At 33.6% G+C, this 25923-nt stretch overlaps 3 protein-coding genes and 2 long non-coding RNA genes across 5 annotated transcripts; 2 read left to right on the top strand and 3 right to left on the bottom strand.

Annotated features, from left to right (window-relative positions):
* Nucleotides 1–817: 817 nt before the first annotated feature.
* LOC134269014 (uncharacterized) lies at nucleotides 818–3406 on the bottom strand. Its single transcript, XR_009992485.1, has 3 exons — nucleotides 3184–3406; nucleotides 2858–2953; nucleotides 818–2521 (listed from the first exon to the last, which is right to left on the bottom strand). It is a non-coding gene; the product is annotated as an uncharacterized LOC134269014 (long non-coding RNA).
* Nucleotides 3407–7270: 3864 nt separating this feature from the next.
* LOC134269013 (uncharacterized) lies at nucleotides 7271–10187 on the bottom strand. Its single transcript, XR_009992484.1, has 2 exons — nucleotides 10045–10187; nucleotides 7271–7579 (listed from the first exon to the last, which is right to left on the bottom strand). It is a non-coding gene; the product is annotated as an uncharacterized LOC134269013 (long non-coding RNA).
* Nucleotides 10188–11501: 1314 nt separating this feature from the next.
* Nucleotides 11502–14379, top strand: LOC134269015 (uncharacterized). Its single transcript, XM_062751239.1, has 4 exons — nucleotides 11502–11897; nucleotides 12300–12349; nucleotides 12478–12602; nucleotides 12795–14379. The coding sequence occupies exons 1-4, from the start codon at nucleotides 11502–11504 to the stop codon at nucleotides 13934–13936; spliced, it is 1713 nt and encodes a 570-aa protein (XP_062607223.1). The 3' UTR covers nucleotides 13937–14379.
* LOC134269016 (uncharacterized) lies at nucleotides 14369–16377 on the bottom strand. Its single transcript, XM_062751240.1, has 2 exons — nucleotides 16181–16377; nucleotides 14369–15493 (listed from the first exon to the last, which is right to left on the bottom strand). The coding sequence occupies exons 1-2, from the start codon at nucleotides 16225–16227 to the stop codon at nucleotides 14398–14400; spliced, it is 1143 nt and encodes a 380-aa protein (XP_062607224.1). The 5' UTR covers nucleotides 16228–16377; the 3' UTR covers nucleotides 14369–14397.
* A 2462-nt stretch (nucleotides 16378–18839) lies between these two features.
* On the top strand, nucleotides 18840–20342 carry LOC134269017 (uncharacterized). Its single transcript, XM_062751241.1, has one exon. The coding sequence runs from the start codon at nucleotides 18840–18842 to the stop codon at nucleotides 20340–20342; it is 1503 nt and encodes a 500-aa protein (XP_062607225.1).
* Nucleotides 20343–25923: the final 5581 nt, after the last annotated feature.

Here is a 25923-nt window from a genome sequence, read left to right as displayed (position 1 = left end):
TGTAAACCCAACGCCAACCATCGGCCAACGGTCCAACCATTAGCCAACGTTGGGCCAACGTAGTCATGCTATCTGGGATGTACAAGGACATGGGAAGGAATTCCATCAAATTGCCAAAATGGACGGGTAATCATCAGAGATTAAGCAGAAGTACTACAATCATTAAACAATTTTGATAATAGTATCGCACTAAATGATTCCATGTGTACAATGTTTGTACAATGTAGTCTCATTTTCCCCAGACTCTCGCTCTCGAGACTTTGCCCGAGCGAGAGTCTGGTCTGATTCCTATTTAATTTTTGTAACCAGTAGAGGTCGCTAAACCGGCTATCAAGATGGCGACTCTCATGAAAATACATGTGAGAATTATTCTTTAAACAAAGATATGTGCGTTTTTTGTTCCTTTCCTAATGTAGATTTTCCGCCACTTCCATGGAATTCCAAAGCATATTCCATGGAATTCCATGGAATTTTTGTTCCGCAGAATTCTTAGGAATTCTCCGGAGTATTGGGACGGAGCTTTTTTCGGAATGATTTGGAATTTTTAATCTAGCCTGGAAAAGAGCGGAACAATGCCAGAATGGAAATTTGCGGAGGAAATCCATGGAATTCCAGGATATTTGTAAATCTAAGGAATTCCATGGAAATCCATGGAATTCCAAATTCCAAATACATGTACAATGAAAACTGAAATAATTAGTGCCAAATAATTACAAAAAAAACTTGATAACACCAAAATTTTTCATAGATCAAATCTATATTTTCAAAATAAAAAATTCATTGTTTCTTTTACAATGTTTTTTGAGACAAATATTGCATATACGAGGGTTGTCCCATAAAAACGTGGACAAAGCGTTTTTCTCGAAAAGTAATGGGCGCACTAAACTGAAATTTTCAGTAAATGTTTATTCATCATATTTAAGTGAATCATAATGTTTTTGATAATATATATTCATAAATAAAGATTTTCTTCTGCTTGAATGTGCACAAGGTACGGTCCTACGGCGCACGGTAAAAATAGCAAGGTTATATTAGACAACACATAAAAATTAATTCGTAATAAAAGTTTTCAATACATAAGATTAGGATGAAAATTATCCTAATTCCATTCCTTAATCAATTCTGTCGTCTTTTTAAAAATTTCAAGGCATTTGGTTGATTTTTAGCAGTTTCCCGAGCATTTGAAATGGGAAACTAATAAACACAATGCACGAAAAATGGCGAGTTTTTATGACGTTACGGCGCACCGGAGAGCAGTTCAGATAGATTAGGATGTGGTAATGACGCCTTAAGAGACTTTAAATGAATACAGAAGAAAGAAAATATGAAAAATATCCCCAGATCTTTAGTATATAAATGAAATGAAAGTTTTCTTAGTGAAGTCTTCGTGGTCGAGTCCCCAGATAGTACAAAACATATGGACAGACTGCCATTTGAAATAGCAAAGGAAGCTGTCACTGTCGACCGTCGATGTGAGATTCTCTTTTAATTGAATGATGGTGAGAATACTGTCTGTAACTTGCTAATAAATATTCAGAAGATCGCATGAGTGTGCCACATTGGTTTCTTAACTGGTTATAGATACTCACATATGTAAATCAATAAAATTTCTAAATTTAAGTGGGGCTTATCCAACTTTAAGTTTAGCAAAGATGAAACGTGACGCTGTTTTAGACACTTTGACGTTATCATCCGTGCGCCGTAGGTCGATACAGTACATAACATAAAATATCACAATTTGTTTACCTATGCATATATCTATTTGAAATTTGCTATGTATATTCATAATTTATCTACTAAAAAGTGGTGAAAATTTCAGAACGCAGTGATGATTATTTTTCAAAATAGACAACTTGTCCACGATTTTACGGGACAACCCTCGTATACTCTCAGATGTACAATATAAGCACACTTTTTAAATGTATTCTCACTGAAAGTATTTTACATCAAAGGTTATTTACAAAAATATCCAGAGAAGAATATGATTACTGGAGAATCACTTTAGTTAAATTAATGATAATCATGTTAAGATATACATGTATTTAGTAAACTCCAGTCTGCATTTTCTAAAATAAGAAGTTAGTTTTACTAAATGACATTGGACATGGAATTGGAGAGGTCATTGAAACAGAGTATACATTTACAATGAACTGCCAGTGGCTTATGTACTGGTACAAAGTTAATGACTAGAGTGACAAATACATGTATTAAATGCAAAAAATATGTACTACACAACTATATTGATACAAACATCCCATAAAATCAACAGATGCTAAAGTATTTTCCCCCAACGTACATGCCAAAGATCCCAATTACCGGTAATGAAGATCCAAAACCTCTGACGTGTTTGCTAGAGAATCACTTCCTCACTGATATCCCATGAAATTAGTAAATGGTTATGTTATAGGGTTGACAGATAATTGGTGTCACGAATGCATTCACTTTCAGTACGAAGGCTCAGAAAGTTGGATAATGATCATTCCCAGTCCCACAGACACTTCAAACTTTCCTTGCACAATTTCTGAAAGAAAAGATAACCATTAAGATGCATCATTATTGATATCCATATAAATATATGACAAATAATAAACTAAAGCTATACAAAACAATTGGTTCTTTCAACCTGGCAAATCAGTCTACTGTAGAATATGAATTCATTATCTTGCAATTTTTTGTTCAAATTAGGATTAATTCTGATAAATGTAAAAGTAGGAAAAGTTTATACACGACAGACAACATCAGCCACTGATCAAAAAACTCACTTAGGCCTTAAAATGGTTCAGGTGAGCTGATCCTGAAAAAGATAATTTCAATTCATGTGATTTTATTGATTTAGAAAATAATTAAGAAATCTGACCTTTTGGGGTTTTTTGTCATACAGCTCTTGTCCTTGTGAGCATCCAAATTCCTGTAAAATGCATGTATACTTCATAGTAGATGATTGCTGTTTGATCTAAAATAATTATGCATGCCTGTGCAGTTAGCATGTTTAGATTATCTGTCAGAATTCATTGTTTTAAATTATTAGAATAAGGAATTTAAGCGTGTTAAGAATATAAACCTTTAAATTTTGTTTACATTGCAAACTTGCAATAATTTTTTTAATCTTATGCTAATAGACATGGATTAATAAAATCAAAGTTAGTTTACTTGGTTTGAATGATAATTTGAGCTAGTTCTCACCATTTTCACAAGCCTAGTGACTGATTGGCTAAGCATCTACATCCACCAACTTGTCCAAGTTATCAAACGCCATCGCTGTGGGGATCATCTCAGGCACAATGCAGCAACTATAAAATAATTAAAATAAGAGCTGAAAATGATCATGAACATGCATTAAAAATATATAATTAATTACATTGTACATCATACTCTGTAAATGTTATCTTGAACAAAGGAACGTATAGGTAAAATTCTTTACATCAGTTCGATCACAAACGAGGAAATTCGAGTTAAAATCCATGATCTTAAATTATTACAAAATTGAAATAGTGCACTAACGATTTCACCGTCGGGCAGTTTATGTGTGGTGTCCAGACTAATGAACAGTAGCAGAAGCGTTCTTCATTCAAGGACACATAAAATACCAGGGATCACTTTGGGCTGCGCCTTTGCGCCATTGGCGCTCAATATTTGTAAATGGCGCACTAAAAAATTAGAAAGGGGTCAGTCTGGCGCATGTCTTACAGATATGGCGCTATAAGATGCAAAATTGTATGTCGAAACTCTTATCTTGGTGCGATTTAGGACCGTTTTCAAGCTGACCAATTGTATTCATGACGTATCTGAGCATACTGTTACTCGTTCAATCAGACTCTTTGTAGCCGCGTATGTCGGAATCGTACTTGGAATATTTCCTTCGTTTAGATTACGTACGCTACTAGAATTTTTTTACCGAATACTGAGTCAATGATGTTTATTAAAATTATATGTAAATTAAATGATTTAAATAATGAACACTTGAAAGTAATACTCAACTATGTAATATGTTCTAATATTTCTTAAAACTTTGATTATTTATTTCGTAAAAAAAAAAGGACAAGTTACTCATCGCGTATCCAGACACTTGCCCGAAATGCCTCCAAAGCGAAGATTGGTATTGGGCCAAATGACCCAAAACAACGAAAGCTTTCGTTTGTTTTACAAATAAAACGACGGAAACTTTTTCATTCCCAGACTCGGCAGAGGTCTCTGATTAAGAAGAACAGTCCAAGACGTTGACTCCTGATGTCAACGGTAACGATGGTCGTCATTACTCGTTTCCAGTCCAAGTGGCTAACTTTGCATCCGTGGTTGGAATTTGATCAGATGGGACTAAGATGTTTTGCAAACAAATAAAAAGTTTCTCATTTAAGTTTTTTGCTCCGAGTTCTTTGCATACAAAACCAGTCCCTACCATTTGAACCAAATTTAATCTGCAACTGCCCCAGGTCTATTCAGTAGAGAAATGTGCATGTAAGTTTGCATCCTTTATAGTGTAACAGGAAAGGAGAAAATGTATGGCTGGACCGGGAATCGAACCCGGGACCCCTGCATCTCTAGTCAGGTGCTCTACCAACTGAGCTATCCAGGCCGATATCCACGGCCCTAACCATTACATTCCTCCCTCCTTAAAGGTCTTTGGCCCTCCAAAGACCCCAACCCAGGCTCATCCCTGGCAGGTCTTTCACCTGTCAATTCCAGGGCATGGCACGGCACCAAATCTGTAACAGGAAAGGAGAAAATGCATGGCTGGACCGGGAATCGAACCCGAGACCCCTGTATCATCAGGGATTTATCAAGGCTGTTTTTACTACCGGTAAACGGTACCTTTCCCCTCTTGAAAAAGATGCAAAAATTCACCTTTTTCAGGTAGAAAATTCTCCGATTAAACGGAGAATATTTAAAACATCATTTTGAAATTTTCCGTTTTTGTCCGATTGAAGTTTAACAGCATATCCTAATTTATCATCCTAGTCATTCAAACGTTTCTAAGAGAGAATAGATTATTCAAGCTTTTATTTGATATTGATCGATAATCATGTGCCAAGTCCATGATGTCGAAAGATACGTATGCGATTGCAGAGTTAAAAAGAAAAGTGTAGATGAGTAAGATGGAGCTTATATCACTATGAATCGGAAGAATGGAGTAACAACAAAAACAATGTTAGTAGTGAAACCCCTTAACATGAAAAACAGAATTGATTTGTGATAGATATTCAGAGAAAATATTAAATAAAGCACTGACCTGGTTTAAATTTTTTTTGTTATTAATATTTTGTCTATAAAGTGAAGTTTTTGTGGCCTTTGTAAAGGTCTACAAATGACCCTCAGAAGCTCTAAGAATGCAGGATTTTGTTCCATTTATTTAAAAATTTTCCGGGGGGCATGCCCCCGGACCCCCCTAGAATACTCGCGCCTCCGGCGCTCAATTCCAGCTTACGCGGAAATATCAAATTAAATCTCACATGTTACTTATCGTATATGAGATATATAAAGATAAGAAGACTATTTTCTACCATTCTCTCATAAAAAAGTAATAGTGAAGGAATAGTAGAGGAAACTACATGTGTGAGAATCTATCTATTCAATACATAAGTAAGACGTACAAATATTTATTCTCGGCAAACGTTTATCCTCTCTTTCTCTCTCTCTCTCACCACTTGGCAAAAAATAAAGGGGGGGTTCCAACCCCCGGAACCCCCCCTCTGGATCCGCCAATGTTATACACCATGTGCATGCGAGATGCTTAATATGTCTAAAAAAAAAATACTTGCGTTATCTATGTGCTAAGTACAAAATATTTAATTCAATCAAATGCATTTAGCATTTTAGTTCAGACTAAAAAACATAAGGTCCATCATTAACAAGCTTTATGCAAACAGCCTGTAAAATAAAATTCAAAATAACACATTGACGCCGATTACATGTATTATAGAACATAGAAACTGGTAAAGAATTATTATACATGTACACGATGATTAAACTGCTTAAGAATATTTATTTACCGTTCTTTCTTTTCTAGCTTTTCTCCACTTTTTTTAAATCTAATAACATGAATAAAGACGATTGTTTTTCATACGCCCGATTTTAGAATTGGGGGGAAATATCAACAAAATAATTGAGGAAGTAAACAAATATTAAAATCAAAATTCAATTTTCATTTTCAGCATCGATAAACAGGAACGTAATATCGCTATAAAATATAAGCGGGCAGCCAGATTTTTTTTTTAATAATACACCTCCCCCCTGACAGAGAGAGAGAGAGAGAGAGAAGCTAAAAAATGACTTCAAACGTAATACCATTTTTGTTGGTTAAAACTTTTCACACATACAAATTTCGTTAATATAAGTACATGTATACTTCAAGATACAAGGGATGTCCTTTCAGTGAACAATTTCAACAGTAAAATGATTATGTTCGGACCCCCCCCCCCCTTTCCTCTACAACGTAATTGATTAAAATTCTGTTCCTGCATATCGGTCGTCCGGATCCGCCTTTGAGGACATGTTTTAGTTTCTCTGTCGTTTGTAGAAAATCTTTCTCTGATTGGATAAAATGATATTTCGTTTCTTTCAATGACAATGTTATCAGGCACCTTTATAACATTGGAGGGGGTGAGGATATTCAGAATTCTTTCCTTCTTAGTTTTAAAATACAGTCACCACCTCCGTGTACTTTCCCTTGCAGTAACAGAATCACTACATGATTAGGATATTGTATTCATATTTTCTGTTGAAAATACATGTACATTGTCTGTCTCCAATCAGACTTATGCTTGTCAAAGTTTTTGGTGTTTTTTTTTATTTTTACTTGCTATGCCCTCCCCCTTTACATACATTCTTTTAAAATTACTCAATGCTCGATTATTGTTCTAAAAACCTCAATGTTTCAAGTAATCAAAAAAAAAAAAATAGTTAGGGCTTATTGTAATTAAAAGAAATACAATACAATCAATTTAACTCAATATAAAAGGGGGCAGCACAAATTTGCTAATGTCAACATTGTCCACAACTAAAAGAAGGTGAGGATTTTTTCTGTATCTTTGTATTTTTTCCACATTCAATTTGATTCAGTAAAGAGTAGAAATTTATCTCAAATTGAATCTTCTTGACATTTCACAGTAAAATACGTAATCTCTGTATTGCAGCAAAGGTGTGATGGACTTGTATAATACTTATGAAAACATTGCAAAATAAATACACATTTAGGGTGTTTTTTTCCGGATTTCCGGTATCAAACTTGTTATGATTGATAGTATCACACATAAATATAACAACACAATGAAACTCTGATGTGATCATTTTATCATTTGCCTCTACATGTATTCAAATTAAAAGAAAAAATATGTTGAATAACTGTTACTTCTACTTAAAAATATGTAGGTGTAAAACAATGATACATGTGAAAAAATTATTCCAGTTAAACAAGAGTGACTTCTTTTGGGGGCTCATTTTGTCTCTGAAGATCACATCCACTGTTTTTGTCTTTGAAGACCAAATCCACTTTGATGGTAGGGTGCACGTGCTGAGTGATTGAAACAGTGATGCTGACATTCATACATTTCTGTTTAGGTAGAAAGGTCCTTCAAAAATCAGTCTGAAAAATAAATTAATTGTGATAAATGCATGTACTTCTCACACTGTCTATTTACTTATACACACTTATAAAAAACATTAGTCATTTATGCATCTAAATTATGAATAACAGATACATATAAAATTCTAAATGTAAGGCATTCCAACAAATTAGCTATATATACCGTTCAAAAGTTATGGCCAAGGTTAAAGTTTTTTCACAAGTAAGGAAATCTACAAGGTCAAGGTCAAAGGGTCAAGGTTGTTGGTATCCAGTGAAAGGTCTTTTAACAAACATTACATATGTGAAGTATAAATGTCCTGGTGTCTACTGTTCAAAAGATATGGCCAAAGTAAAATTTTAAAATTTTCATGTAAAAGTGGGTCAAACTCCAAGGTCAAGGTCAAAAGGTCAAATTTGGTGGTACCCAAAGAAAGGTCTTGTCGCAAGGAATACACATATGAAATATGAAAGTCATAGCTCAACTAAATCAAAAGTTATGGGCAAGGTTAAAGTTTTTGCGGACAAACAGACAGACAGACACGACAAAAACTATATACCCCCGAAACTTCGTTTTTGTACATCAAATGAGTTATTAAACATATAAAATGGTAATGCTTTTTTCTTTTACATGTAATAAATTTTTTTGATAGATTTTTAAAAGAATTCGCATTATTTCACATTGCTTCCTTTAGAAAAGTTAGGGAATCTTAAAGTTTCCCAGTAATTTCCACAAGGAATGGGACTCCAGATAATTCCACCAAGTTTCCGCCACACAGAAAGTGCTACACAAGTTCCATATAGTTTCCTGAGTCAAGGAAACTTCAGGAATCATAAGGTTTCACGAGCTTCCATGTAGTTTCCCATAAAAGAAAACCTTAAGATTCCATCAAGTTTCCATTCCATGGAAACCACTACGCTCATATTCCGTATGGTTTCCTGAGTCGAGGAAACTTTATGAATCGTTAGGTTTCTCGAGCTTCCATTTAGTTTCTCGTATAATGAAACCTAAAGATTCCATCAAGTTTCCATTTCACGGAAACCACTAAGTTCCGATACCATATGGTTTCCTGAGTCAAGGAAACTTAAGAATCGTGAGGTTTCCCGAGCTTCCATGTAGTTTCCTGTAAAAGGAAACCTAAAGATTCCACCAAGTTTCCATTCCACGGAAACCCCCTACGCTCCGATTCCATCAAGTTTCCTGATTCTGGAAACCAGTGGAATCTTCAGGTTTCCCATTACGGGAAACTACATGGATGTTCGGGAAACTTCAGGTTTACAGAGGTTTCCGTGGTTCGGGATACCTTATGGAATCGGAGCGTAGGGGGTTTCCGTGTCACGGAAACTTGGCGGAATAACCTGGCATCCGCTACGGAAACCACTGGGAAACATGATGTAAACTTGAGGTTTCCATGTGGTTTCCATAAAGTTTCCCATGATGGGAAACCACTTTTTTCACCCAGTGTAGATAATAAACAGTAAACACAATGTCATGCACATGTAGTTGCATGGTTACAAAACTACATCATGATATTATGAATGATATCAGAAAACAAGACATTTACGAAACACTGATGCCCTGCATGGCAGCTTATGGCAAAGATTGAAAGTTTTTCAAATGCAAGTCAAAATCCAAAGGTTAAGGTTAAATTTGGTTGTACCCGCAGAAAGGTATTTGGATTAAGAAATACATATGTGAAATATGAAAGCAATAAACCCACACATCCAAATGTGAGCTGCATTAAAGATTTTGTGGACAAACAGGCAGACAGACAGAGAGACCAACAGATGCACAAACAGGGCAAAACATATATACTCCAAAATCTCAGAATATGGGGGCACAACAAGTCAAATACAATTCATTACGATGTAACATTTTCCTGATTTACTCAAGCTTACTTTATACTAAAAAAAATAAAACTGTGGTTAGTGTAGGGATATTACAATGTATGACATTTCTTTTTAGTCCTTTAATCTAATTAAAGAGTTTTTACTTTATTTACTTTTGTTGTATTTATTGTAATTTTCAGTATTCATAACTGTTACATCATTATATTTGTGAACTGATAGAAAAAACCTCATTTTAGATTTTTTTTATCTTAGAAAATGAGATTCAGAATTTCATATATCAGAACAAAGAAGAATTTATTTTGAAAAATTTGAATCGTGACATTTAGCATAAGCATTGGAACTGGAAGGGCGGGGGCTTAGCCCCCCTTTTTTTTTGCAAATTTTAAATACTATAGACATTAAAAACATATAGGCATTGAAAATTGGAATTTAACCTTTTTTGTTGGTTAAGCTCCCCCTTTTCAATTTGCTTCCATGTTTTGATATGAATCATGATACAGTTTAAGTGTATCATGACATAACACAATTAACATCTAGCCATACTGTTGTTTATAAATATCATGCACTTCCTGATCTGTCCTAAATTTGATACTGTTTTGTGTGTTGAAGGAGATTATGATATTTGAATTTTTTACCTTCAATGTGATAATAAGGCAGTATCTGTCACAGTCATGAGTGCCTTACTGTGGTCAGAAAGCTGGATCGATAAAGCACCACAGTCATATACTAGTATTTAAAGCCTTGGGTGACATTGTAGTCATATCCTGGTGTTGTTCTCTCCCTTCCCTATTAAAAGCAAACTTTAGTTTACTTCTCTATTATAATAGATTCTTCATTTTCAATTCCTCAGTAGAAAATATGTGGATTTTCAAAATTTGTAGATTGTATAGATACATGTACATGAGAACTACAATGTTGTATGTGTAACATCATGGTCTACTTGTATAACCTAGTTGAATAATAACAATGATTTTTTATAATTCTAAGACTTAACGTGCTAGAATGAGATAATTAATTTTTAATTTTAATGATGTGTTCTATCTCTTCTGGTCTATGCTATAATTAAACAGGTCCAGGAAAATCACTATATATAGCTATATAGCTTAATTTACCTATATAGCTTTATTTACCTACATGCTTATTGTTATATAACATTTTTAAAAGTGTGTTTTAGGTGAATTAATTGTTTTCAGTCCATTTCAAAGTTGAAAACTAATAATGCTTCATTATGCATCTTTTTGTCTGCTTTTGACAAACAGAAATTTACTTCAAAATAGCTAAATAAAGTTAAATTATATGGGTAAATAAAGCTATATATAGGTAGATTTTGCTATACAGAGCTCTAAATATAGTGATTTTTCTGGACTTGTAAATTTGGAGAACTCATGGTCTAAAGGGTTATCATAACGATGGACATGTGTTACTCATTTACAGATATTGTCTCGTCTTATACAGTATTCAAACTTTACCTTTTGTCACATCAATGTTTCCTCAGCACTGCCATCACAGAATTTTTAGCTTTCATTGAGCAACTCGATCAGTCTCGAATATTACAGAGCTCTTTGTTTTCTCGAATATTCTCATCATTATTGATGCCATTCGCACAACCATGAAATATATTATGTCGCTTGCATCCACAGTCTCGTATTTCTATCAAATTCATTCAGAATGTGTTGAATTACAGCCATGACATGCATAAGACACGAAACTTCTCTCCGTTTCCAATGACGCATGGAAGCCGCCATTGCAACTTGGTGTAAACTACGCTTGAAAAAATAATCCGGATTTAATCGGATTGAAAACAACAAACCGTTACTTACCCCTCTGAAAAATAAATACAACGATTTTTATTTTCCTTTATTTTAATCCATAAACTTATATACAACATTCAGTTTGATTTTTTTGAAAACCGAATTACTCGCGCAAGCCAATTTTCCAAATTTTGGAAAAAGTTTGGAAAGCCTGTGGCAGTGGCGTTATTCGTAGGGAAAGTAGTCCCGGAGAATCGACACTGAATGGAGTTTGTGATCATGTGACTCTGTAAAAAGTTAGGCACATTTTGACGCGGGGTTTTATGAAACGTAAACAAATCATGGTGGGTCGAAAAAATACTCCCGAATCAAAGGGCAAGTATTGGTGTGTTGTACCAGGGTGCAATTCCGATTCAAGAAAGAAGAATAAACTAGATAAATATCCTTGGATGGAGGATGTCTCCTTTGAACCCTTCCCAACGAAACGCAAAGAGCCAAAACTTCGAGCGAAATGGCCGATCACCATGATACGGCGCCCCAAAGAATATGAACCTTTAGCTCATCACAGAGTTTGCACGAAACATTTCGTAGGAAATTGTCGCTCAGAAAATCATACAATCCCAGAACTTTTCCCATGGAATAATTACAAATCAGTATATACAACAAAACCCCTGTCTATTGAGAAGCGAGAACGAGCAATGGAGCAAAGTGCAACAGCACCTGCATTCCAAGACAAGGTATGACAAATGTAAATATATGAAAACTCAGGTATGACAAATGTAAATATATGGGCCAACCCTACATAAAGACAACAGCTAAAAGTATACAAATTACTTATCATTAATGTATGCATTTTTGAGCTAAGATCACCTTTATCAGCTGTTCATATCAGACATAGGTCCAGTCTTAGCACAATTATTTATTATTCACCTGATATCCATCTTAATTTGATATGATTACATGTGTATAACTAACATCTGAGGTTACCATCTTTTCCAAATACACATTACCTGGTAAGAACATCATATGCAGGGTTGTCCCCAAGGATTTGAAATAGTGGGTTGCATTTAAAAAATAGAAGGAAAACTTGGGGTTACTCCTCTAACAGTAAATTGAGGGACAATCCCAAAATAACCAAGGCATCATATGCCACTAATTTGACTAAAGGGGAGAATCCCCTGGCTCTCAGGTCTTAGGGACAGCCCTGTAATATGGAATGAATTTATTGTAAATAGAGCTGTCCTCATAATAATCACCCATGCAGTGTACATTCAATGAAGTTCTTTTGGACTAGTAATAAAAAACTATCTGTTACAGACCCAGCACATATGCTGCAAGTATCATTGTCATCTCAGTAACACGTACCAGTAGACATAAGTGTGGGCCTGCGCCATTTGCTGTGTATGAAACAGTTGTAGAGTCTTGCAAACTTTCAGAGTCAGGTACAAATTCTCGATCATTAAGTTTCAATTCATTACCCTGATACTGCACTGGGGATAAAACAGTACTCAGAATTTTTATTTATATCGATACATGTATAATTATACAAAATGTGCAGATGTTAATTGACAGAAAATTGTTTGCATTAATTATTTATGTATATATTTATATATATCATGTATATATTTACTTAGCACCATCCACAACTACTGAAACAGATCACAGCTACAGCAGACCACTTGTAGACAGGTTTCTAACAACCAGTGATGATGTTGAAGATAAAGGTACACAGACAGACCTCACTTCTGAAGACATGAACAACACTTCGAGAGAAAATGAACAATTAAAGGCAAAACTCAGTGATAAAGATGCACTTCTCAGAAACCTGTTCATTGAAAAAGTAACCAAAAATGACAAATCTATCCAACAATATACTGGGTTACCAAATTTAGAAACTTTTAATAAAATTAGTGACTTAACATTAAAGTATGAACCAAATTTGAAATACTGGACCGGTGAACATAGCGAAAACGAAAAAAGCTATCAAAATAGAGGGAATAAGCCGGGTCCATCTAGAAAGCTATCAAGGTACCAGGAATTGATCCTTACACTTGTGCGATTTCGCCTTGCATTGCCAGTGGTAGTTATGTCTGATTTATTTGGGGTGTCTTGTTCCAGAATCTCTTCTATATTCTCAACCTGGATTTTTTATATGTATTTCATGTTTAAAGATTTCATTTTCTGGCCATCCCGAGAACTAGTGAAGAAGTTCATGCCAAAATCTTTTTACAAATTTCCAAGGACCAGAGCTATCATAGACTGTTCAGAGATTTTCATTCAGAGACCCAGGGACCCCTCTGTAAATGCTAGGACATATAGTACATATAAATCTCACAACACCTTTAAATTTCTGGTGAACATTACACCAACAGGTGCTTTTAACTTTGTGTCTCAAATATGGGGAGGGAACACTTCTGACAGGTACATTACCATGAATTCTGGTTTCTTAGATTATGTGTCACCGGGAGACGAGATTATGGCTGACCGGGGTTTCACCATTCGAGATTTACTTACAGAGAGACATGCTTATCTGAATATACCACCATTTACTCGTAAGTGTACTTGGGGCAAAGGGAAGTACCTTACATCTACTCAAATTAAAAAAACCCGTCAAATTGCAAATTTGAGAATCCATGTTGAGAGAGCCATTCAAAGGTTGAAATCATTTAAACTTATTTCTCAGATTCTACCCTGGAGTATGAAATCTTTAGTCAATCCGATGATCATTTTAGGTGCATTCTTTTGTAACTTAAAGAAACCTCTTGTAACCAAGTGACACTGTATGCAGTTTGAATCAAATAAATCCCATGATCTCATTTTAAACAATATTTAATTTTGTCATCAATCTTGAAAAAAAAACGACAAATATCTGCATTTACTTTAGTGCTACTAACTTGCACTGTCTATGTTCAATTGTAAATCATGAGTTATACACTTGTACTACATTTACCATCTGTAAAACATGGTCAGATATTTGACATAAATCTATAGAAGTTACCATTTGTGAAACCTGGTCAGATAATTGACTGAATTCTGTAGAAGTTACATTTATCTTTGACAATGATTATATGGTTATTGATATCAGCTGAAAAAAATTTGTACAATTTTTTGTGTACCTGTAATCAAATGTTTAAGGCTGTTGATACTTATACTGTTTAACTCTAATCACGATCTAAGTGTATAATTTGATTCTGATATAATAAAGCAATCAATCACTCAGTATTTTATTTATACAACTTATGTCAAGAATTTGTGGAAAAAGATACAAGCTTTTTTTAAACAACAATCAAAGTATTCTGGATCAAATACAATTCTTTCAATTGCCATGTCTTTTCGGGTATATAATACAAAATCACACCACTGAAGCCCAGTGCAGAAAAGTTGAGTCTGAATTTGAGTGTACCATGAGGATGATCTATTCAATACAATATTATCCTCGTGTAAAAGTATGTGATAGTCATTACTTGCAGCAATGTCCTTGATAAAGTTATGCTGATGGGTGTATGAGCACTTAATTTCCACAATGCCATTACCACAACACTGGCAAGAAATTAAACTGTCTGGGGATGCACCTATAAAAGGATAATTTTCACTAATTACTAAACCAGATTTCATAATTTGGGCTTTTGAATGATCTTTAGAGTATTGAAAGAAGTATTGTTGAAGAGCTACACTTTCCATTGCTTTCCCATATTCTGTAGCTGCAGAAGAAAAAGAAGATCTGCCAAAAATTTTTTTCACAATATAGTTTTCTGTTGCAAGATTTTCAATTCTGCATTTGTAAACAGAACCCATCACCGAAGCTGTAATTCGACCTTTCCTGTATTTGTACCACATAGCATTATCTGTTTGATCCTTAGTCAAATTTTCTATTTGATTGATTACATCTTTTGAATGAATTTTTCTGAGATAATCAATCAACTCATTTTCATTTCCGATTGGATTTTGTTGTTTGTAATCACTTATTATATCACTGAGTTCCTTGATTTCTAATGAATCTTCTTTATCACTACTGTCATCCGAAGGTGGATCTACAGTGTGCATAAACACAGAACCATAATGTTTACATGTTTTGTACAATATCTTTGTGATCTCCCTGTGTGATATATGCCTTTGATTTGAAACCGGGTTGTAATTGTCTTTTTTATCTGGATGACTTGAATTCCTACGAAACGATATCTCCTCAACTGTGACTGGGTGTGAAGTTATCCTTGGTTTGTCCCACTTGCATGGTTTGTCTGTGCAGGTTTCCTCTCCCCTATCCTTGTGTCTCTCAGAAAAGGACTGAAGAGAAAATAACAAAGCCACGCAGTGTTTGCATGTTCCGTCATCACTGAAATAAAGTAAGGGTACCAAGTTGAATGCTCCAATTGTTGAAAAATATGTAGTAAATAATTACCGGTAATATGTAACTGGGAGGTATAAAGTTTAAAGGAGCTCCAGCACTACATCAAAGTAAAGAACCTGTTGGTATTCTCCATTTTTCATACATTAATATTTACATTCGCTGTGTTTTTCTACTAAGCCAACTGTGAAATTGATCATTTTCGTGTATACTCACGCGTAGAAATATACATGGAGAAACGTGAGTTAGTTACCGTGACGTCACAATAGGGCTACAGCGACATTAGTAAAAGTATAACAATATAGGGCAGCGAGAAATTCAAATATTGAATATATTTTCGGTGCTTCTAAACATGTAAAATGTAAATATAAGGAATGCTTTTAAGTTTAGTGTGAATTATTGGTGTGATAATCACACAGACTTGCATGTAGGCATATTTTACATGAAGCGCTAGCGCGCTTCATGAAATATGCCTACGTGACAAGTCTGTGTGATTCACACACCAATAACTCACACAAAACCGAAAAACATTCCTTAAATGTTTACTTTATCAAGTTTATGGTAAAATATTTTTTAAACTTATGGCAATCTGTTAATCACATATGAGCAAGAACTTTAAGATATTCAACATTTTTTTTCAACTATTCAATATACAAATATAAACATTTAACTTACGCAACACAAGTACAACCCCCAGATTTTACAGTGCCATCATTATCCATAAGAATCCATGTTGTGTATGGCTTTTCTGACTGTCTAGTTTCTGGAACACATGTACATTTTATATAGAAATGGTTGTACGATAAGAATTTGACAACAACATTGTCAATGTGTCTATGTTGAAAAAGTTTGTAGCCATTGTCATTTTTGTATGCCTTAACAGGTCCAGTCCAAAGACTACTTCTACCTACGTAGCTATTAATAGCTACCTAGGTATTTAAAGCTACCAAAAGTAGCTAATTTTACCTACTTTATATAATTTATGCATTTTGAGACCAAAAGACCAAACGGCGCAACATGGTAAATACCATATTTTTTGATATGGTCACACTAATGATGAATACGACAAAATTTTTGCCAAAAAATGATTACTTCCTGAATCGGCAATTTTACATTAGTTTCTATGCAAAATTGATAATATACGAAGTTTTCATTTTTTGGCCAAATTTTTGTCATATTCATCATCAATGTGACTGTATCAAGAAATTGTGTGCTCACCATGTTGCGCCGTTCCTGCATTTGGCCACAAAATGCAAGTAAAGCAGAAAGTAGGTAAAAATAGCTACTTTGGGTAGCTTTAAATACCTACGTAGCTATTAATACCTACGTAGGTAGAAATAGTCTTTGGACTGGACCTGCTTAAGCCGCGATTCGGTCCACGAGCACTTTGTCATTAGGTAAACCATGATGTCCCCTGTTTCAATATTTGGAAGTAATGACAAATCTTGCTGCCAGTCTGATACGGAACAGATATCAGGTAAAGTCACAGAAGTTCCTTGGACTATCACACTTCTTCGATTTGCTCTCTCAGTCTGATAATTCCCGTAATTCTCCGTCTCAGGCTCTAGATTTAACGCAGATGCAGCTTCTGCAATACGTATTAATGCATCTTTGCGATAAAGTGATGTATTGATGCCTCTATCTGACAAAAATGCCTTCAATTCAGCCACGGATTTGTTTCGGTGACTTTCCGCCGCCATTTTGAACAAAATATGCCTAACTTTTCATCACGTGATGATGAAAGTCACGTGATAGATAAAGTTAAAAGGGGGATCCCGGAAACGACGTATTTCTCGGTAAGCCTCGATTTGAAATTACAAAAATTAAATAGGAATCAGACCAGACTCTCGCTCGGGCAAAGTCTCGAGAGCGAGAGTCTGGGGAAAACGAGACTATGTACAATGTTAAGTAAAATTTAAAAAAAAGTGAATTTGAGATATCTTGATTTTGTTCTTTCATATTTATGATACTGCAGCATTTGAATTTTATGAGAAACATTTTTTTTCTAAGATAACCGAGAAAATACTAGCTATGGTTACCTGCCCTTGATTAAAGTCGCTGCCGCTAGGAAATAAAGGTCTGTTTACCAACGTTAACCATCGGTCTAAGTAACAGGAAATCTCATTCAGCATTGCACTGCTAGTAAGTATTTTCCTTTTTACTTTGATTGTCGCTTGAACAAAAAGGAGCTAGGTTTGAGTTTAATCAGACAGATGTTAATATAATCTAGATCCTAGTATTTGTGTATGAAGTGTGGGTCACCTACAACTGCTGCCACATTCATGACATGATATCGTGATTTTAGGAATATTTATCACTTCTTACGAATACACATATTAGGAAAAACGTTACGCAATTTTCTGTCAAACAGTAAGCTAAATAAATGAGTATAAGAGTGTATTTATATTTTATTTATCATGTGTGTAATAGAGAATCGTGTGGATATGTATGGACTATATGTGATTTAACCCCATAACTGACCAGATTAACTTATCAGATTAACAACAAATGTTTATCTAAGCTTTGTTTGACAAGAACTGTTTACCTGTAGACTTGAAAAATGAAGTAGAGATTTTCAATCGAGGTTCAAATAATAAACGTGAAAATAAACATCAGAATCCGATTAAGTCAATAAAATGTGTTTGGATGAAACACATATGGTGATAACTTACGGTAAGAAAGTCCATTTTATTTCAATATGACTCCAACTTGCCACAAATGAGATTATTTGTCATATAATCAAGCTTTGTTTATTATCTATATTTATCAATATTCATCTAATAGATTCTGTTTACCATTTGTTGTCGAAGTACATCATTTTAAGACTGATGTTTAAAATTCTAACATATGCATACAGTGTATTTACTTTCAATAATTTAATTACTCAGAAATCTGACAATAATCACTATACAAGACCTATATCAGATGGTAAAACTTTTGTCCAATTCTATTGATTATGTTTTTATAAGATATGCTTAAAACAAGCGACTTTTTTTTTATAATGATCAGTTATCTTAAAAGATATATACACTGTACAGGTAGTATTAAAGTGTATGGGGACATTTACTTGGTATTAAATCATAGCATTTTCTTTTTCCTTCAGAATAACAACAGTACTATGGATAAAAGTCAAGGAACTGGGCAGCATTATATAGAGTGTGCAACCTGTACCAACTACTCAAACTTCTATTGCAACAGCTGTCACCAGCGAATGTGTGAGCAGTGCAGAGAGAGCCATATCAATAAAAATGAAATCATAAATCATGAAATAGTTCTTTACCAGGATAAAACAAAAGAGTTACCGAAACAAAAATGTCATGTTCACCCTACCAAAATGATAGAACTAGGCTGTATTGATTGCAAAGCCTTTCTCTGTCCTAAATGCTTTGCCTTAGCCCATAATGGTCACAGAATGCTAGATTTAGAAATAGCTTACAATGAAAGTTTTAAACATTGTCAGAAGGAAATGTTCGAGATCCAAGACATTCTTTTACCGCAATTGAGGCAAAATCTTCAGATAAAGCAGGAAAGTGTAACTACTGTTAAAAAACAGATAAAGGAAATAAGGTCATCCATGAGGAAGAGAGCAGACGAGATCATAAAAGCTATCGAAACTATTTTTAATGACAATAATTCTATGCTTGAAAGAATTGAAAAATCTGTGCTTGGCCACATGGACAGAGAAAAAGAAGAGACAGAAGATTATATTTCTTATCTTGAAGAATTGTCAGAAAATCTAAACAAGGGTTTGTCATCCGAGAAAGCTTCTGATTTGATTACGTTTTACTGGAAAATAAATAAAACTCCCAGAAAGGCAATTCCCGAGAACAGACAGGCAATGTTACCAAAATTTCAAGAAGGTAAAATGAACACAGTAGAGCTAGAAAAACAGTTTGGTAAAATCAATATGACATTGGAAGAATCTGAAGAGGCTCTGAAAATTTCTAAAGCAGAAAAAATATATACTGATGATACAGGAAGATGTAACCTTCAACTATCAAAGCAAACAGTGAAGGTAAGGAATATCGATCTTTCGGTATTCAGAAGTATATTTCATATAACGAGAATGAAATCAGGAAATTTTTGGGCAAGTGACAGTGAAGGAAATCTCAATCAGTTTGACCCAAAAGGAAAGTTGGGAAAACAAATAACCACCGGCAGAAGTTCATATGGCTACCATGCAGTCACTAATGAGGGAGAATTGCTGTATGCAGAAAGAGAAAAGAAAGCTGTTTTCAGGCTGTCAACCGATATGATGGAAAAGAAAATAATTGACACAATGTGCTGGGTGCCACAATCAATATATACATCTAAAATAAGCGGAGATATACTTGTTGGGATGGGTCATGAATCAGATTGGGAAGTATGTAAATTGACTCGATTTAGTACAGAGGGGATAAAATTTCAGGATATACAAAAGAATGAAAAGGGAGAGAACCTCTTTAAAAGTACCCACTATATCACAGAGAATATAAATGGTGATATCTGTACTTCAGATACCCGTGGAGAAAAAGTGGTAGTTGTGACAAAGTCAGGCAAGCATCGATTCTCTTATGATGGACACCAAGCTCAACTAGAATTTCAACCTTGTGGGATCTGCACAGACGTTCTAGGACACATCCTAGTGTGTAATGGTTTTTATGGCTTCTGCAGTAGATTCTTCAGCATCCATTTGATGAACAAAGATGGACGTTTTCTTGGTTTTATACTCAGACCACAAAAATGCCCAGGAGCACCAAACACGCTCTGTATTGATGGTGAAAAGAACCTCTGGCTGGGGACGGAGGATAACTCATCTGTCCTTGTGTATAAATACCTCGAAAACAAAGACAAGTAATAAAGTTCTGCCGCATAAGTATCAAGCACATGCTTAGAGACATGAAACATAAAGTACTATATTAACTCTGAGAATAATAGTTATAAATAAGGGTGTCAATTTTATTCGGACGGCTAAGCGGCTTAGTTGAATAGTTTTTAGGCTTTGTAGGCTTTAGTTGAACTATAGTAGAATATTTGTTGAAACTTTGATTATTTTTTATTTACAGGTAATTTTATTTACATGTCATTTTTACTATTTGTCATTTAAAAACTAGTTGTACAATATTTTACCTTGTAAGCTATCATCATTATACAAAGAATATCTTAATTGTAAACATTTAAGTTGTACAATAAATACAATTATGCATTTGATACATAAACTCAGTACTGACGTTTTTCATACTAATTGAAAGTCCAGTGTCTGTACGACGACGAATTGACGACGGATTTTTCCGTTATTTTTCGATCAGATCGAACACAAGCAAATTCCTCAAAACGGGAAAAAATTTACATTTGAGTGCATAATAGCTCAGTTTTCACACATATCTATTAATTCATCAAAATAACCTATTTATTTCAACACCTTAGCCCAAATACACCTGACAAATTGTTGATACCCCCCAGCCACACACACACTTCCTTCTTCTGAGATTATCTTAGACACAATAACTGCAAAATACGTAGCATATAAATCTTTCCAAAGTGTTAAGATATTTGAAGTAAAAGTGATGGGTCCTTCTGATGAAACTTTAAAACTGAGGCCCCGTGTCACGACAGGCGTTAGCACGATAAAGATTTTATTGCTTAAGATTTTTAATTATTGTTACCAAAAGTATTAAGCATTTTTGTCAATAATATTTTCAGAATCTACACTCCAAGCTTAATAAAAAAAATCAAAACAAAAAAAAAGGGTGTCAGTGAGCTTCTTTTAGCTCTATACAGAGCAATTTTTTTTGTACTACAATTACGCCTAACAACTTTTGAAAGTTTTTCCTTTTATATAAAAATTATCTAAGTGAGTTATTCGATCAAAATATACTAACACGCAAAAGAAACACAACACCCTACTATAGGGGGAAATAATTTTGTAAAGTAAAGAATTTTTTTTCTTAAAATTATGGATATCTTCATTTTGGTAAATATCGGTAATTTAACGTTGAATGATTTTCATACAATAACCAGAAGTCAAGTTTGAAACTGCCTAACAGAAATCAAAATGTGCATGTGTAACAAAACATTTGGCAACATTTATGGAGTTTTAAGGGTTTGTACTGTTAATTTCAAGTAATGCAGCAATATTTCAAAAGAATAAAGTCTTCTTTCGTTTCCCGTAACGATGTTAAGGCTTCTTGAAAATGGCTTAAGTACGCATTTTAATTGCTCTAGCTGGAAAATCTCAAAGTAAAGGTGATGGAGAGTTGATGAAGCAAAAATACACTATATTACGCCTGAACGGGGTCTTTCGTATCATATGCATAAATGACAGTCCTTGAACCGGAAGCTAAGGGTTACTACAATGCGCTAAGTTCGACCTAATCATCTGAAAAACAGCATTTAAAAATGGCAAAGAATAATTCTTTCTTTCAGGTCTCGATATTGATTTGCATATTGTATCGTAGAAATTAAGCTGCAATTGTTGTTTAGGGCAGTCTTGCACGTTGTATTAAATTGAATGGCTGGGGTGGGGTGTTTTAACAGTCATATGTTTCTTACAATGTAATAAAGTTAAAAGATAAACATTTAACATATTTATCAAATCTCTGATGTTCTGAAAAGTGAATTTAGCCTTACTGTATTCTTTTTTGAAAATTATTAGATAAAAATTCAAACATTTGTAGATTACTGCTTGTTGCGGTTTTTTTTTTGTTTTGTTTTTGTTTTTGTTTTTGTTTTTTTTTTGTTTTGTTTTTTGATTTTTTTTGGTTTTTTGTTTTTGTTTTTTTTTTTGCGTTTCAATATACAATCATGTTTCATCTTAAAAGGTTAAATAAAAATTCGATCACAAAAAATTTTAATTAAATACTAATATGGGTCGGATACCTTAAGTATAATTCATTTGTCAATATTAGCACATATGAAGTTACGTTTGAAAAATATATAGAACTGTAAAAAATAGTTTTGCAACACATTATGTTAAAATCAAGTATACCATGCGAATATTCTTGTAAGACAATTGCATACGGGAAAAATCAATCAGCATTATGTTCATTTCATGAAAGCTTTTAAGCATAAATAACGAAATCAAAAACCAGAGGTCACTTTCTAAGCTGGTGGGAGAAAAAAAATCGTGTTTAAAAAATTTTTCTAACTATAAATCTGTTTAATTTTACATTGGGTAAATAATTTTCAAAAATCAAATAAAGTCTCAAATGTTCACTAGTATTTTTAAGAAGTTTATCGTTTTTATTAATATTAAAACAATTTAATTTTTCATTTTCAAAAAGGTTTGAAATATTTGAAATGCAAAAAGAAAGCTTTTAAAATCAATAAATTTGAATTACCTACTGTTACAGAGAGTTAGATATCCCCCTCTCCCATTATAAATCTGTTTTATCACTCTCATGCATGTATTCATTAGATAATTAAACACTAGTACGATTCTGATTACCTGCCGTAGTATGATTCTGATTACCTGCTGTAATACGATTCTGATTACTTGCCGTAGCACGATTCTGATTACCTGCCGTAGTGGGATTCAATCCCGCAACTTAAGAATCCTTACACTAGCTGTGACTCTAGCGTAGACACTCTAATCACTTCGCAACTTGGGCGACAATATACCGTCAGTTTTAAGGTTGTTTTTTCATTTTGGAATATTTTTTACATTTTGGACATTGTTGTTTAGTTTCAAAGAGTCACTCCTCATCTCTTAAAGTATAGGTAACCCTTTATGTTTCGCGCATTTTGTGAATTTAATAAGTTCTTTTTGAAACAAAAAAACTTTTTTATTAAAACCTTTTAAGTTGTATCTTGTTGCATGCATTTTATCTCCAAGCAAATTGAAATTGAAATGAAATCCTGGTTGTATCAAAATTTTAATTCAATGATTATAAAAAATCAAATGCAATATCATATTGACGATGCCCAATTATTTCCTTCAACATAGTACCGTGTGCAAGGCAAAACAATGCGATATGAATACAACTTACCTCACTCTAGAACGCCAGACCCAAGGAGAAGTATTCCTCAGATACAGCGACTTTAATCAGCCACAGGCGTCTGAAAAGTTAGAGATTTGTATCAACCAACCTCAAAAACATAATGCGTAAGTAAATTGATTCATCAAGTTTAAATTTTATTCATCAGAAAAGAAAAATTATGCATTCTTTTTGGTTCAAACATCTTAAATGTTTACATATTCGTGAAATGTAAATACACACTAATTAAGATATGTAATAACCGACGGTATAACCATAAACTTCAAAAATAGAAAAGAGACAACACATATTTGACTTGTAATGGGCGGGAAGCATTTAATTTGTTTTTAAATAAAGCGCAGGGATCAACATTTAATCTATATTTGTTCATGTTTTAACGGTAACATGTAGTTTTTTAGATATGAGAATTCTGAACGGGTTTAGAGAATTGGAATTAACAAACATTCACTAAGTGCATCATATAGTAAGGTTAGTAACATGTAACCATGCGTCGGACATATACCTTGCTTCGGACAACTTCATGCAATAAACTTTCTTTAAACCTGAGTTTTCTTGCGGAATGATCAAACACCTTCGCGAACTATCTCTATATCTATAAAACCAAAGTTCAGATTAGAATAAAATTTGTTTCACACAGAGCCTTACACAAGTTCTGTAAATAGCATATTCTGTATAATGTTTTGCTCCTTTTGACGTCAAATATGAAAATGACGTCACTTTATAGATCACTTGTGACAAAAAAAAAAACAAAAAACAAAACAAAACAAAAAAAAAACAAAAAAAAAAACAAAAAAACGGTTGTCTCAGTCGGACTCGTTCAACATACGACTGTACAACTATGATAAATCTTGGAAATTCGTTTGCAGTAGCGTATGATAATTGTTCTGTTGCCCAGTGAAAACAAGTTTGAAAAGAAATGTGTTTTTTAATTAATCATTTATCATATTTTGTATCATTGAACGGGAATAATCATCAACAGAACGTTCGCGACCGCTCGCCAATATTTCCTATACAGAAAACAATCAAATCTACGACATGCACGACTATTGCATCAGCCGTAATATAAATGCATGTGTAACATCATTGTTTAATGCGCAATTCCAATGAAATTTTAGTTTGTAAAATGAAATGAAAAATAATGATGAATGATTATTAAATAAAAAATGAAGTGAGATGAAATAAAAATTTAAAAACGATTTTTTTTCAGTATTACGGAAGTCGGCTTTGTACCGTTCCAGTTTGGAGTTTATAAAGCGCATTTTGTTTCCTGTTCTGACAGAGTTAGTTGCACGCGGATCGAACCCTGGAGTGGATGGAAAACTGTTTTTAGTCAAATGAGAAGATTTTGAAAAAAAAAAGCATTTCATAAATTACATTTATGATTAACTTTTTAGATTTTCTAATAAATATAGAGGGATAGCTGAAACAAACGGTCTATTGAAGACATGTTGGCACTTACAGTTACACATCTGTTTAGTTTAGGTCTATGGTTTTACTATGCAGTCAAATTAAGGACGTCGAGTATCAACTCTGATATCTCGACACCTCGGATATCTCGACATTTTTCGATTGTCCCGTCGATGTCGAGATAACGAAGTTTAAGTGTACTTCCGATAGAAATGTTCTGCACTCGCTCTGTTGAACAGGCTTCAGATTTTATGATTTTGCAGCGTTTAGAGTTGTCGTTCTTTTAAATTCGTCTTAAACGAAACGAGTTGAATTTTTTCAATGATTGGCAATTCTACATAACTTTTAAGGATGACGTTTTCTCAGGTTTCAGAAAACAGACAGGAAATTTTCTAAAGTATTATATGTAAAATCAAAAATTTATCTAAATGTATAAAATAACCAAGTTTTAACTTAAAATCAATTTTAAAATTTCATATTTTATTTATTGAAGAAAATATACAGGAACAAAAGTCAATGTATGGTAATGCAGAGGAGATTCGGACTAAATTTTCAATTTTACATTTTTGTCAAAAATTTTTATTTTTTGAAATATTAATCACAATATAATGATTAAATGTATTTATAGACATCATTTTGCAAATATTATTTCAAATAATTGAATGCCATGAAAGAAAGAAATTTATATATATTAACAAAAACCATTCCAGACAATATTTCTCGATAATTTGATCATTGACCCCTTATAATATCTTATACCATGAAAATTAGGGTAACAGGAGTATACTAAAGCTATAAATAATTTAGAGTTCTTATCAGTCAGATTTTTGTAATATTCAATTAAAAATGGGGAAAAAATATAAATATGACAGAGGAAATTCGAACTGTAATAATTATCAAGTTTATGGCCCAAACTCTAATCGTTTCTTTACTTGAAGCAACGCTTGCCCATTACTTTAATATTTTATTATTAAAAGAGTTCTGTTGCATATAATACTTTATACATTGAGAAAAAATTGAACATAGTGGGAAAAA

Source organism: Saccostrea cucullata, unplaced genomic scaffold (assembly GCF_032062105.1).
Source record: "Saccostrea cucullata isolate Sc308-1 unplaced genomic scaffold, CSIRO_AGI_Scuc_v1 ctg12904, whole genome shotgun sequence".
Classification (NCBI taxonomy): Eukaryota; Metazoa; Mollusca; class Bivalvia; order Ostreida; family Ostreidae; genus Saccostrea; species Saccostrea cuccullata.
The sequence above is the reverse complement of the archived record's forward strand: the minus strand, read 5'-3'. Positions and strand labels throughout refer to the sequence as shown.

Coding starts and splice junctions, on each gene's coding strand:
- LOC134269015 (XM_062751239.1), top strand. CDS start 11,502: ATGGTGGGTCGAAAAAATACTCCCGAATCAAAGGGCAAGTATTGGTGT. Junction 11,898..12,299: donor CACCTGCATTCCAAGACAAG/GTATGACAAATG, acceptor AAAATAACCAAG/GCATCATATGCCACTAATTT. Junction 12,603..12,794: donor TTGCAAACTTTCAGAGTCAG/GTACAAATTCTC, acceptor ATATTTACTTAG/CACCATCCACAACTACTGAA.
- LOC134269016 (XM_062751240.1), bottom strand. CDS start 16,227: ATGGATAATGATGGCACTGTAAAATCTGGGGGTTGTACTTGTGTTGC. Junction 15,494..16,180: donor GGGGGTTGTACTTGTGTTGC/GTAAGTTAAATG, acceptor ACTTTATTTCAG/TGATGACGGAACATGCAAAC.
- LOC134269017 (XM_062751241.1), top strand. CDS start 18,840: ATGATAGAACTAGGCTGTATTGATTGCAAAGCCTTTCTCTGTCCTAAA.